General features: G+C 46.0%; 1 protein-coding gene across 6 annotated transcripts in view; it reads right to left on the reverse strand.

Annotated features, from left to right (window-relative positions):
- Positions 1–13,399, reverse strand: part of MYT1 (myelin transcription factor 1) — a 64,797-nt gene continuing 51,398 nt past the window's right edge. For all 6 annotated transcript variants that reach the window (XM_042047080.1, XM_042047070.1, XM_042047060.1 and 3 more), the window contains 7 exons: positions 11,533–11,595; positions 10,867–10,950; positions 6,450–6,671; positions 5,627–5,718; positions 4,672–4,775; positions 4,437–4,580; positions 1–2,830 (listed from right to left, as the gene is read on the reverse strand). In XM_042047080.1, coding sequence (XP_041903014.1) covers positions 2,690–2,830; positions 4,437–4,580; positions 4,672–4,775; positions 5,627–5,718; positions 6,450–6,671; positions 10,867–10,950; positions 11,533–11,595 — 850 coding nt within the window. In that variant the 3' untranslated portion in view covers positions 1–2,689. The remainder of the gene's footprint in view (positions 2,831–4,436; positions 4,581–4,671; positions 4,776–5,626; positions 5,719–6,449; positions 6,672–10,866; positions 10,951–11,532; positions 11,596–13,399) is intronic.

Genomic DNA, 13,399 nt, shown 5'->3' on the forward strand with positions numbered 1-13,399 from the left:
TAAAGTCACAAACAGAACTGGGTTTTATTATGAAATAACCCTGCCAGTACATAAGGAAGTTCTGTCTGCAAAATACATTTCCTGAGGAAAGTAGATCACAGTATTCGTTTTCACAGAATAACATGTAGCCTGCTATAACTTTCAATGTGACTCTTTATTATTTAAATATTAACAGTATTCCTTCACATAAACAAGTACTCAGTCATCACATAACCAACACACAAACGACAAAATAAATATACAACAAGAGCACAGTTCATTTTTTTTCCCGACTTAAATATTAAATAAATAATAAATACAGAATTTTCATTTCCTGTTATCAGTGCCTGAAACAATATGAATGAAAAAGAAAAGAAAAACTGAAAAAGTCTCTCTTCCCCCCAGTGCCCCTGCCCCCGCAAAAAAACAAACCAAAAAATTATCAAAATGTCTCAGTTATAAAATATCTTTAAAAAAATTCCCATCATTAAAAGAATAAATAACAAAATATATAAAAAATAACTTGGTTGCATCAAAATTACAAGTAGGAGTTGTAGATAGGGTTTTTTTTCTTTTTTTTCTTTTTTTTTGGAATATCATTTTTTATGGTCAAAGGTTTTAATTTTTAACTTTTTTTTTGCTTCTTTTTTCTTCATTTCTATGGTGCAGTGTCCAGTTTAAAATAAGTATAAAATTAATAAATAAAAAAGTTAAATAAATAGCAAAAAGTTAACATAAGGTGTTGTAAATATAAATTACATACATCTTGCCAAAATTAAATAATTTACAGGATAATTAAACTAACTACTTTTTTTTTTCTTCTCTTTCTTCCAGTAAGTGCAATTTCTCTACTTTTAAATACTAACTGAATTGCAGTCACAATCAATTTGGACTCTATTTACATGTTAAGAATGTTGTGTTTTTAACACCTCAAATTTTATACCTTTTTTTTTTACCTTTTCTTTTCTATTTTTGCACTTGGAATGGGTTCTAAAGTAAGTGAACTCGTGGAGCCTGATCCTGCAAACACTTAATTATGGGAGCAAACCCACGCAGGCCAACTGCCCTATGGAACTCAACACGGGGGACAACTCCAATCAAGCCACTCATGGGCTTCCAGGCCGGATCCAGTGGCCATGGTAGTCACCAGGACTTTCCACTGACTTCTCCAAATTGTGAATTACACCCTAAATATCTACAGGATTTGGCTCGAAATGACACCACAGTCTTGCCTTTAGCTGGGGTCAACAAGATCCTCCCCAGTTCTGCCCACCCCATGGCCGGGAGGGATGCAGGATATGGGATGTGGGATGCCCCCACGCTGGGACCCCTCAGGGGGCTTTGCCTCACTGAAGTGTTTGGAGAAGGAAGCGAGCTCCGGATGGGAGCAAAGGTGAGGAGCAGCCCCGTGGGGTGACAGCTGGCCCTGGCCATGGAGCGGCTGCTGCAGAGCAGCGTTGCAAAGACATTCATAGAGTTGTTCTCTAAATGCACAGAGGGCTGCATGTACCCAGCTGCTTACAACTGCTTCTTTGGAAGAATTCCCAATACCTGAATCCTCTTTTTCTTTTCCATTTTTCCCTTTTTTTTTTGTTGCAGAATGGCGCTCGCGCTGTGATTTCACGCAAATCCTAGAACACCAAACCAAACCGTCCTCATTGCCCTGTGGATACGTGTAAGAAATCAACTCCTGGTTCACGGTACATAAGCACTTTTCTGGCCATCAATTAACATCTCTCTTTTTGTTGGTTTTTGCTTCTTTTTGATTTGTTTTGTTTTGTTCATTGCAATCTCAACCGTTCTCTGGCATTGATGTATGATCTCTGGACTGGCAGTACTGCGCCACTGTAGGGATGATCACAATAATGAAAAGAACCAGAACTGTCATCAAACAGATTTCCAAAAAATCATATACACCGGACCATGACACATTAAAGAAATTCTTCTGTTTGAAATATCTGGAATTGGCCTATTCATAATAGCTACTCTCATATTTAAGACAGACAAAGGAATACTGTAGTTGCAAACTCCAAAAGCTTCCCTGAGAACCTTTTTTCCATTGCGCTTTCCACTGGAGATCCAGAACTGCTCTTCAGATTTCTTTCAGAAAATAAAAATAAGCTACTTTATAATACTTCAGAGTTCCCATGCCCAGTGGATATCTGAACACTTCACGGTTGGGAGGCCCAGCACAGGTTCAGATTTACAGGTAGCTTGCAGCTCCAGCACTTGTAGCAACATAGAACATAACTCATGTGTGAGTAGGTGATCTGGACATACGACCATAGACAACATGAGGGTTTAAGCCAGTCATACACTAGTCTTGGATCGGACAAGACCCTGTTCTTGTAACATTTTAACCCTTGGATCAACTCTGCAAGAGCACAGCAACTCATGAAAGATGCCTGCTCTTCACCTGCTACCAAGCCCCACAGCCTACTGGAGAATTTAACCTTCCATCCTGATCTACCTTGTGGTCCAGGTAGAAAAAAATCCCACTTTTCTCAAGAAGGTCCAAAGTTAAGTAAACGAGAACATTGAGTTCGATCAGTTCCATGTCTCAGAAATGGCCTCTTGGTTACATTTTGGTCCTTTTTTTTTTTTCTTTTTTTTCATTCATTAAACAAGTTTTCTAACTTGTAAACCTGAATACTTGGAGGGAAAGTTCCATCTTACAGTCTGTTTGCTTGCTGCTCTCCATCCCACGGCACTACACCTGGATGCCTTTGACGGCTTGCTTGATGCTCTCCAGCAGGTCCTTGTTCTCCGGGTTCTGGTAGCACTCCTGGTTAGTGTACATGTCTGTCAGCGTGTTCACATAGGCATCAAAGTTCTGCTCACTAATTGGTTCCTGCAGCCAAAAAAAAAAAGCCAAATAAAAGTGTTAGTAGAAGAGCAGGAAGCGAATGAGAGTCTTTGCAATAAACCTTCTGTGTATTTTAGTGCCCAGAGAAGTTGTGGCCTCTTGAAAGTGCTCAACGCCAGGCTTGGAGAAACCTGGTCTGGTGGAAGCTATCCCTACCCATGGCAGGGGGCTGGAACAAGGTGAGGTTTAAGGTCCCTTCTGACCCAAACCATTCCATGATTCTCTGTATGTACAGACAGATAAAGGTCTCCCCATCGGAGCTTTTTTGTGTGCAGTGCTGCACCTACGGCAATCTCATCATCTCCCTGATCCCACCGGATCTTAACCAGGTCCTTAATTTTATGCACTGGCCTTGTGGAACTATTAACAGCATCAGGTTAAGTGTGTACAGGCAGCCTGACAGGCTGGAGGCTGAATTAAGGCATGGAAATGAAGGGCTGGAGGACGACAGGACTGCTGAAACATCACGGAGAGAACCAGAGTCAAAGTCAGGTCACCTTGGGCTCACAGCTGCCCAGCCCAGCTCTCTGCTGCAGTACAGCTTCTGCTTTTGAGGGGCATTGCAAATATCTAACTTGGGCTTAGTGGGGGAAAAGAGAGAGCAGGAAGAAAAAGAACGGGAATAAAATGAGCATACAAGTCTCATGGGCATCATTTAATTGGAGTTGCCTGAAACCTTGAAAAAATATTTGCTGAACAGTTTATTTGACCTTTATGTGTCAAATATTTAACAAAAAAGCTCTCAGCGAGTGGTTTTCTGCCAGTTAGGCAGCTGGGTGAATACTATCCAAAACTGCTCTGCTGGAGGATGGCTTCTCTCCAGCCAGCCTGAATTTAAATACAAACCCCAATGAAAAGGATTCCCAAAAAAAAAAGAAAAAGAAAAAAAAAAAAAAGGATGGAAGAAAAAATAAATCAAAAGCTTGTTCCTCTGATCATTGCAATGGTCTTTATGAGTTGTAAGAGGACAGCTTTCTCAACAACACGAGCCCCACCTCCACACACCTGGTTTTGACAACAGTAATTACATTCCTGGGAATAGAGAGAAGGTAATTAATAGCCTTTTGTGGTTTTACTATTTTAATGCAGTCTTTTCATTTCTCAGTAACTCTATGGTAACATGCTGTGGGCTGTTAGACCTTGTTAAATTAAACAAAATACACTCTCTTTAAGAATGCTATTCTTTAGCTGCCAGCTATTCAAAACTGAATTGAAACTACCTGCATTATAATAGGAGCTCTAAGATCTTTCTGACGTTGAAATCCAATCCCTCCTGATCTCTGCTTGTGCTGTCTTAGCCTAAAAGGCACTGGGTGCCCTTGATAAAGTTTCCTATTTTGTGATAGTGCTTCCAGATGTAATGAGACAGAACAATAGATACAAAGGGAGATCAGCAGAAAATGACAACAAAAGGGAGATAAAATGCAAGCTTCAGAGATAAGGGAAAAGTACTGATCTTATAAAGGACACATAGGTGTACGGAAAGAAATTCTCCCACTCTTTAATTGTGAATAAGCCTTATCATGAATTGGGTTTGGCACAGCTCCCTCGGTGACGCCGGCTCGGGCCGAGCACTGTCGAAGTTTCTTACCATGTGCGGAAGGCGGATATTGGCAAGACTTTGGATGAGAGCCTGGCTCAACCCTGAGAGCTCCAGGAACAGGGCTTCATTTTGCTCCTCTATGATTTTGTTTTCCTCCTCAATGTTCTTCAGGTTCTTCTCCATGGTGGAGATCTGTGGAGCAAGGAGCATGGCAGGGTTACCAACCCTCACCAGTGGCACCCACCAACACCCTGCACCCCTGGGCTTGAATGCATGGACAAACCTGGGACTGGAGTTTCACCATGGCCGCTTCCATCTCTGAGTTGGACTCGTTCAGCTCACTGATCTCCTTGTTCAGCTGCTTGATCTCCTCATCGTTCTCCAGAACTGCGGGAGGGAAGGTCACGGGCAGTCAGCTAATGCTCTTGGGTAAAACAAAAGTGTTGGGCTTTCTGCTGAGCCCATCCTGCTGCACCATCCTCTCTAAACAGGACATACCTCTCACCTGCCTTTTTTCTTCTATTTTTTTTTTTATAATTAATGTTTTTATCATCACAGTTCAATGATACTTGAACAGGTCAATATGCAAATGCAAAAGCAAAGGACAGCAGAGCAGTTGGAGTCCAACATATCCCCATACCCAGCAAGGTTGATTGTCCTTAACAACCAGGTCACTTTCTCCAATCCTGAGTTTGGAATGATGCCACTTAAAAAACTAATGCATGTCTTGATGAGAAATTACAAGGTCCATAAAATAAAGCAATAATTCTAGAGGAGGGCAGGTATTTATAGGTTCCAAACTATCTAAGTATTCAAGTTCAATGCCTGAAACTTGTCAAATACCACAGAAAGCTCAGTAATAGCACTGGAAATGCAAAGTGCCATTGCTAACAAAATTCCAGATCCAGAAATATCTCAGTATTAAAAGCCCTGAATAGGTGAAAATTGCTGAACGACTGCAAGGGATTTGTAAAAATGCCAGTGAATATATGAAGGGAAAAAAAATCTGAATTTCAGCATTACTTCTTTTGCCTTCTTTATTGTTGCTCCCTTAAAATATGTGACTCAAGGAGTGAGACTGGTACCATGCCACCACAAGCACCCAGAAAACCCAAGGAATGGGTGTCCTTGAAATCTGTGTCTAGATTTCAGCTGAAATCTCCCTAGTCTATTAAGAAAAAGATCCACAGGCTCAATACCCTGACACGCCTGCAAGGCAAAGGAGTGAAAAACCTTACCATCGCTGGTCTTGAACTTTGTGTTGAGAATTTCATCCCCTGAGAGTTTTCCTTTCTTCCCAGCAAAAGTAGCTCTTGGACACCCTGACAAACTGAAAAACAAGTAAAAATGGGTTTCATAAACTCTCAGTATTTATAGGTGCTTATGTTCCAACATAAGAGCATGTGCCATTTGGTGGAATTCAAGCTGCGAGACAGTTCTTCTAAAAGCTTTTTATGGAACAGAGGAAATTGCTTTATGAATAATGCCACAAAACTCCCCATTTATAAAGTGAGAAGCAATTTTCTTTAAGCAAAGATTAAAAACACATTGCTTCCTAAGAGAGTTGTGCCAGGTGAGGAGGGGGAGATGAGTCTGGTTCTCTTGGGCACCAGACTCCTATTTGTGGTGCTCAAGTTCTGTTCCAGCATGCAAATAGAGATTTAGATTAGAGGTTAGGAAGAAATTCTTCCCTGTGAGGGTGGGGAGGCCAGAGTTCCCCAGAGAAGCTGTGGCTGCCCCATCCCTGGAAGTGTCCAATGCCAGGTTGGACAGGGCTTAGAACAACCTGGGACAGAGCAAGGTGTCCCTGCCTGTGGCAGGAGGTTGGAGTGAGGTGATCTTTAAGGTCCCTTCCAGCCCAAACCGTTCTGTGATTCTGTGAATATCAAAATAACCACACATTTCTCTGTTCAGTAAACTTCAACCTGACTGAACTCAACATCAAAAGCACCAGTTCTTGAGCCTTGCCTGAGGAGCTGAACACTGCTCAAGCAGCATCTTGGGGCAGGTAATCAGTCCACAGCAACATCATCACACACTGATTTGAACCCTGGGATTTACCTTCTGTGAGTGAGGAAGCTCCCGTTGGCATGGCCAGAACCATCACAGCCTGGGGTGGGGCAGGTTGGGCCTTCGTTCTTCAAGGACTTCCAGGAAAATGAGGAGCCGTTGAGGGATCCTTCCTTCTGCCTGCGGGCTGCCAGAGGGCACCCGGAGGCGCTCCGGTGAGACGCGTATTTGCCACTGATGTGTCCCAGCCCAACACAGCCCGGAACCGGACACCTGGGCACAGGGAATCACCCCAAGTTACAGCACAGTAATCAAGAGGAAGGAACAAAAGGAAGGAATAAAGGCGTAAGGAAATTATTGAGGAGCAGGAATGAGGAAGCCTGGGAAGAGAGCGTTTGCATTTGAGTCTCGTCTGGAGTTTAGAGGGGAGGTACTTGGTTGATGGAAATAGCAGATGGGAAATTAAGAGCTACGAACTGCTCCTTCAAAAGAGCCAAAGAGAATCAAGGAGAATTCTGCGGGAGGGAAGTCTGTGGAGGTCACATCACGTGAAGCAAAAGTAGGTCCCAATGGTGTCAGAAACCAGGTATTTGGTGCCTCACTGGGGACAAAAATGGCAGGTTGGGCTGCCTGACATGGGATCCTGATGTACCCCGAGGCTGACACTCACACTGAACCATCACACACGTACTGCTGGCTCTGCCCGGTGTCGCTGCTGATGAACTCAGACTCATCGCTTATCACCTTCCACTAGCACAGTCAACACAATGTAGGAGCACTGTCTGTGCCCTTGGGGACACAGCCCTCCCCAGGAGCCAGTTCCTGAGCCAGGAGCTGTTCAGGCTGTGCACAAAGAGCTGCAGCCCTGTTCCTGCCAGGAGGGCGTCCAAGGGGTTTCTGAGCCTGCACCCTTTCAGACAGGACAAGTCACTGGGCCATCACTCAGCCTGCAGCCACGGCATGGCCTCGCTTGCCTCCTCCTCCTCCTCCTCCTGGCTCACATCCTGTCTCTGGGGAGATCAACCCACGCTCACAAGGGGATAAAGTGGGAATTATCATCGAGGCAGCACACGAGCCCTGCCACTGCCAGACTTCTGCCTCCTTATTGCCAGTTGAAACACACAGGAACTGTGAGGAGCCTCGTGGAAGCACCAACACAACTTGTGCTGCTGCCAAGCACACAAGTGGCTCTCTAAAAGGCACCTCTTTCCTCCCTCCTCACCTAATGGCATTCTCCCTAAATCCAGCCATCCCACAAGCCCCATGTATCTATCAGGGTTTCTGCTGGGGTTTGCATTTGTTTTAAAAATGCTTGTCAATTATAAATACAGTTAAAAGTTTATTACTCAAGGGAGGTTACTCAAAAATAGGGGAGGTGGAAGGAGGTAAGAAATGACAAAAACAATCTCCATATCCTCAGTTTGGGAGCAATTAGGGACTTTGAGGCTCCCCAGCAAAAACATTCGCGGAGCTGCTCCTGAAAATCGCAAGCTGTGTTTCACCGCAGAAATTATTGCCCTGATTGTTTACATTCCACACAAAAGGGAGATGACAGCAAAGGGGGGGGGCCTACACCCAGCCTTTTCCCAAGATAATTTGAAAAATGCTGATCTCGATTTTAATCAGCTGCAAATGCAGCACAATTCACTTATAATATCCCTGCCAGCAGGATCCTCAGTAAATTCATAACATCATTGCTTTTATATGATCACGAGCAAATTACTGAATCCTCAGGAGGAAAAGGAGAAGGGGGAGAGGGGGGAAGAGCAAGAGAGAAAGAGACAAACCCCAGCATTTCATATGCAGCCATTACGGCCCAGCCATTACATATTTTACACCGTTAATTTAACTTTTATTACACTTTCATTGTTAAAAAATAAACCAGAGCCTTATTCTGCAAAACATCTGTCTTGGACATCTTTTAAATTATTTTTTTTTACAATATTATTATTTAGTGGGAGCACCAGTAGCATTTGATCAATTGGACACCTGTGGGTGCTTCCGCTCTGTGGGCTCGCTGAAGGTTGAGGCGATCTGTTCAATCACGTCTGCAGCAAATTACTTGAAGGATGAACAGCAGAAACAACAGGCACTAAATGACTTTCTCCTCGGTGACGATGTGCAAAACTCGGCCGGGTTCCAAGCGGAGCTCGGTGCAGACGGAGGAAGGATTTAGAGCCAAAGCTCCTTAACGTAAACCCACACCGGGCGCACCTTGCCGTGGGTGGTGGAACAAACACTTCCACAGGCTGGGGGAAGGCACCAGCCAGGGATTGTTGTGCCACGTTGTCTTGCACATCTCAGAGGAGCTTCTGTTCCTCCTGGGTGTACTGGAAGAGGGGGGGTTGGTGCCTGGGCCATGGGATGTTAGGGAATGCCTTCACCTCCTGTTGCCACAGAGACCCTCACAGCCCATCCCACACTTCCTGCACCCATGTCCATGGTCCCACGAGGCCTCTCTGGGGGTGGATGACATTAGGTTTCTAGGAGTCAGAAAATCCTCCAACGCCATTTGGAGCCTGGAATCTAGAGAATCTATGGATGCCCCCCTGCCCGAAGTGTTTAAGGCCAGACTGGATGGGCCTTTGAGAAATCTGCTCTAGTGGAAGGTGTCCCACCCCATGGCAGGGGGTTGGAATGAGGTGAGATTTAAGATCCCTTCCAACCCAAACAATTATATGATTTCTTGCCATTTTACCTTCCCAGTGTTTGCATCTTTAGGGTGGGCTAGGAGAAACCCAACCCCTGGTGAGGATGCTGGTGGGGACCCTCACTCTGCTGTGGCTGTCCTGCCAGCCCATCCCATGCTCCTACACAAGGCCCAGCTGAACCATAACAAAACAGCCACACAAAAACCCCTTTTCTCCTTGCACTGGGAAGTGATTTCTGTGCAGAGAAACCACACTGGGGAAACTGCTTGGCACATTCCTGCCCTGTCCTGCCCTGAATGGGGAAGGCACAAATGAGCAAAACCACAGCTTCCCCAGCTCCACAGGGCACATGTCCCCGGGGAAACCATGCAGAGGGGTGACCTCCCAGCTGGGGGCTCCAACCATGGTGAGAGCAAAGGTACAACAGCCAGCACTTGCACAACACCAGTCTGCTCCTTGTCCTTTCCTTCCCTGTGTCACTGGTTAATGGCACAGCATTGCAACACCACCAGCAATTCAGTGTATTTGAGCCAAAAGAGGCTTTTTTCCCACAAATTCACAAGTAGGTTGCTTAATTTTTAATAAAGTCTCCTAAATCCTGCTAATTATCACACGGCTCATTTAACTGGGAGGCTTTCCTTCCTGTAGACTGAGGAGGAAGAACAGAGCAGATGGCTCAAATATCATCTTTTTCTGAAAGGTTCTTCCCCCCCAGTGGGCACATCCCGGCTTCCCACAGACCCCACAGGGTTCTTCCACACCCACTGGGTCCTGCTTTGGCTCAGCCTCTGCTCCAGGCCAAAACCTGAGCACATGGAGATATCCACCTCTGATCCTCTGTGAGGGCAAGACCTGCCCTGGGGCTAAAATAAGTAAAAAAAGATCCATTTGGAGACAGTGTGCTGAGCCAACGGGGTTTGAACAGATATGCCAGCGCTCAGGGGCAACCAGAAACTCTTGGAGGGGGTTGATAATTTTTTCCATGTTTCTTTTTACCCCCTTCCACCTGCACTTGCTGGGTGAGTGGACAGGCTCCAGAAAGGCTGGAAATGCTCTGAGGTAACAATAAAAAATAGGGTCCTGGAGTCAGTGTTGCCTTTGATGTATAGGTGTGTAAGGAGATATAGATCCAGACCCCACGTGCTGAGCCTGTGATGCTCAGACTTGCTAAAAGTCAGGACAAATGGATTTCACAGCTCGTGAAAACTCCTGAGGTGGACTAAGCGATTTCAAATCTCTATTCCCCGCAGGAATAAACCCCCTGGGATGTTTGAAAACTTCAGCCTGAGGCAGCAGAGAAAGGTTTTTTCAGTTCACTTCTAATATTCTGCCCTGGCAAAGACTCTACAAAACACAGTTTATTCAGGGTTACCAGGTCCTGACCCAACTCAGAGCTGGGTAGTTTCTACTTCTGTGTTCCTGGCACTGGAGCCAGTCCATCAGCCCTTGCCTGCCCATTGCTTCCCCAAAACCTGTAATGTTTGGCTTGACGTGGGGTTTTACCCTCATTTACAACACTGGTGTGATTTTTCTGGAATTATATAAAGTACAGCTAGCAGAGAGGGCCCTACCAGCCTACCTTTCACATCTGCAGGAACAAATAAGAAAAAATAGAGCATTACCCCACCACCACCCAATTTTTCCATCAAATCTCAGAACTGCAACACCAAAACACAGCAAAGAGCTTCAGTAGAGGATGCTCAAAGCAGCGTGACTGAGGAGGGATGTGGGGTGGGTGCTGATCCCCCACGTAAATCTGTGTGAGGCAAAGGGGATGGAGTGACAAGCTTTGTTCAGGAGTTATTTTCCAGACTTACTTCATCAGCTCTGGGTCTTCTTTATCATCCTTTGTCGGGGTAATCTTGATCCCACTTTTCTTGGCACGAGGGCAGCCTGACAGACTGTGGTTAAAAAGAGAAGAAAGGCCTGTCTCACTGGCAGAATCCCTGCATTTGCTATTCCCCCGCTTCAGTCATCTTTCCCTTGAATTTGGCACAGTGTTTTTGATCTCTCTCGTTTTGCAGCTTCACATCACGAGGAGAAGTCAGAAGGAAAAAAAATAGTAAAAAATTGAGGGAGATGGACAGTAATTAATGGTGTCTAGATAAGAAGATATCTGCTAACAGCCTGCAATGTTTAATGGAATTGTTGGAACAGAAGGCTCAGATCTTTGCTATTAATGTTCTAAAGCGATAATAGAAGTCATAAATAGGTAGCAATATTAACAGGAACATTGCATCAGCTAAAATCTGACCCTTTGTCTTTTATTCTGTTGAAAGGAGCTTCTAATCAGATGCTGGAAACATCAGAAAAAAAAAGAGAAGTCAGATTAAAGAGATGAAAATAGGCTTCAGTTGTCAGTAACATTAATGTTTTATTCAGAACTTTACAACTCTGCCCACTGCAGGGAAAAAAAAAAAAAAAAAAGGAAAGAAAGCAACACAGAAAGAGGGAGAGAGAAAATAATTTAAGGGAGACCTTACCTTCTATGCGATGCATAATTTCCTGTTATGTGACCAGAGCCATCACAACCAGGAGTAGGGCACCTGCGGAGGCAAGGGAGGCTCGGATTAGCCTGGGGATGTGAGCAGGGGATTGACACTCTGTGACAGCTCTTTTCAAAGAGAAATCTGGGCACTGTCAACACAGGAGCAGGCTTTTCCTTCCTGCGCCTTCTGCCTCTGTAAGGACAAGATTTGGTCTGTAATATCCGTGGTACGGAAGTCAGTGCATCACTGCGTGACGTGGTGTTGGAGAGGAACATCTGTGGAATGTTGGGAGCATAGTGAGTGGCTGCTCTCCCATGAGGGACTCAGGTCCCAGCCTGTGTCCCCAGTGTTGTGAAGGGGACAGCTCAGGAGCAGATAATGAGCTAAAAAATCCCTCCAGGACAATGTTTGTCATCTTGAGGAAGCCATAAGGAGACAGCAGGGGCCATCCAGGGCCAGCAGGATGGACCCAAGCAGAGACAAGAAACCAGAAAAACACCCTACAGATCTGGACAGCAGGGCCCCATGGCCACCACCAAGAAGAAGCCCAGCAGAAGGTCTTGGCTCAGTTCCAGGTGACTTTGGGGGCATAATCTCAGTGAGGACAAATGGGCAGCCCATGGCAGAAGGGTCCTCAGAGTGCAAAACTGGCTGGTGCTTTTGAGGGAAAATGATGAAGGAAGAGGTGGGAAAAGGTTAGGTTATCCCTGGGTCCTGTCCTTCCACAACACCATGGGCAGGCGACAGAGGGTCAGCAGGGGGACAGCCCGTGAGGGGCTTCGGGCTGGGGATCACTGGGTCACCACACAGGTGCACCAGCAGCTTTTGGTGCAGAATCTGCCCCTCAGTCCTCAGCCACTGCGTTACAAAGTGACCTTTGAAGGTGCATCCGTGGCCGTGGGGTTCCAGGTGAGCATCCAGCAAAGGCTCGAGAACGCTTCTGTGATCACCCAAACCTGCACAAAGGCTGGTGGGGGCTGCGAGCCCACCCAGCGGCACGAAGATAATGGCCCGAGTTAAGCACCACATCATTAAGGGCTCAGAGAGGGAACGGCGAGGGGATGTGAAGTACCACGAGCACAAAGATCTGTTCCCAATGCTGTAGGTGACGCGGCGGACATAAAAGTTGTCATGGGGACAAGGAAGAGAGGCGAGGAGTGTTTGCAGAGGATGTGCACGCCAGCCTGCCAATTAGCCAGGGCTTTTTGAGTCAAGTGATTAGGGCCGGGGGAGGGGGTGTGGGGAGGAAATCCACGATGCTCAGCTGCTCCTTCCGAGCAGAGCGAGCAAGGCTCAGGGCACATCCACGAGCTTGCAGAGCACCCGGTCTCCTCTTCCTCCATCCCTATTTTTAAAGCTACCGGTGCCTGGTGGGGATGACTGGTTGGTACCTGCAGCAGGGCAGGGGTCCCTCGGACATGCCAGTGAAATGATGGGCAACGTGGTGGTGCACGGGCAGCCCCTGGTGTCAGTGCCCTTGGGAAGGCAAGATGCTTTCCCAAAGGTTGGACAGGGCTCTGAGCAGCCTGAGGTAGCTGAAGGTGTCCCTGCTCACTTGCAGGGGATCGGACTCGATGGCCTTTAAGGTCCCTTCCAACCCAAACTATTCTGTGATTCTATGCTGGTGCTCTGGCCCCGAGAGTCAGTGGAGCAATGGTTTCCACAGGTGACTTTAGTTTGCCAGCTTGGAAAACAGCTTTTTTAAAGTCTTCTTTTTTTGTTCAGAAAATATCAAAACTCTCCTCTTTGCAGCGTCTCTGAGGGAGACTTTGGCATTTGCAGGTCTCTGAATAATCTCCACTGGTAAAAAAAATTGGTACCTCACCTTGGGTAGGAGAGCAAGAACATATCCTGGACTCAC

Source organism: Corvus kubaryi, unplaced genomic scaffold (genome assembly GCF_017639235.1).
Source record: "Corvus kubaryi isolate FWS band 111438036 unplaced genomic scaffold, C.kubaryi_AGA036_p1.0 134, whole genome shotgun sequence".
In the NCBI taxonomy this organism is placed as follows: Eukaryota; Metazoa; Chordata; class Aves; order Passeriformes; family Corvidae; genus Corvus; species Corvus kubaryi.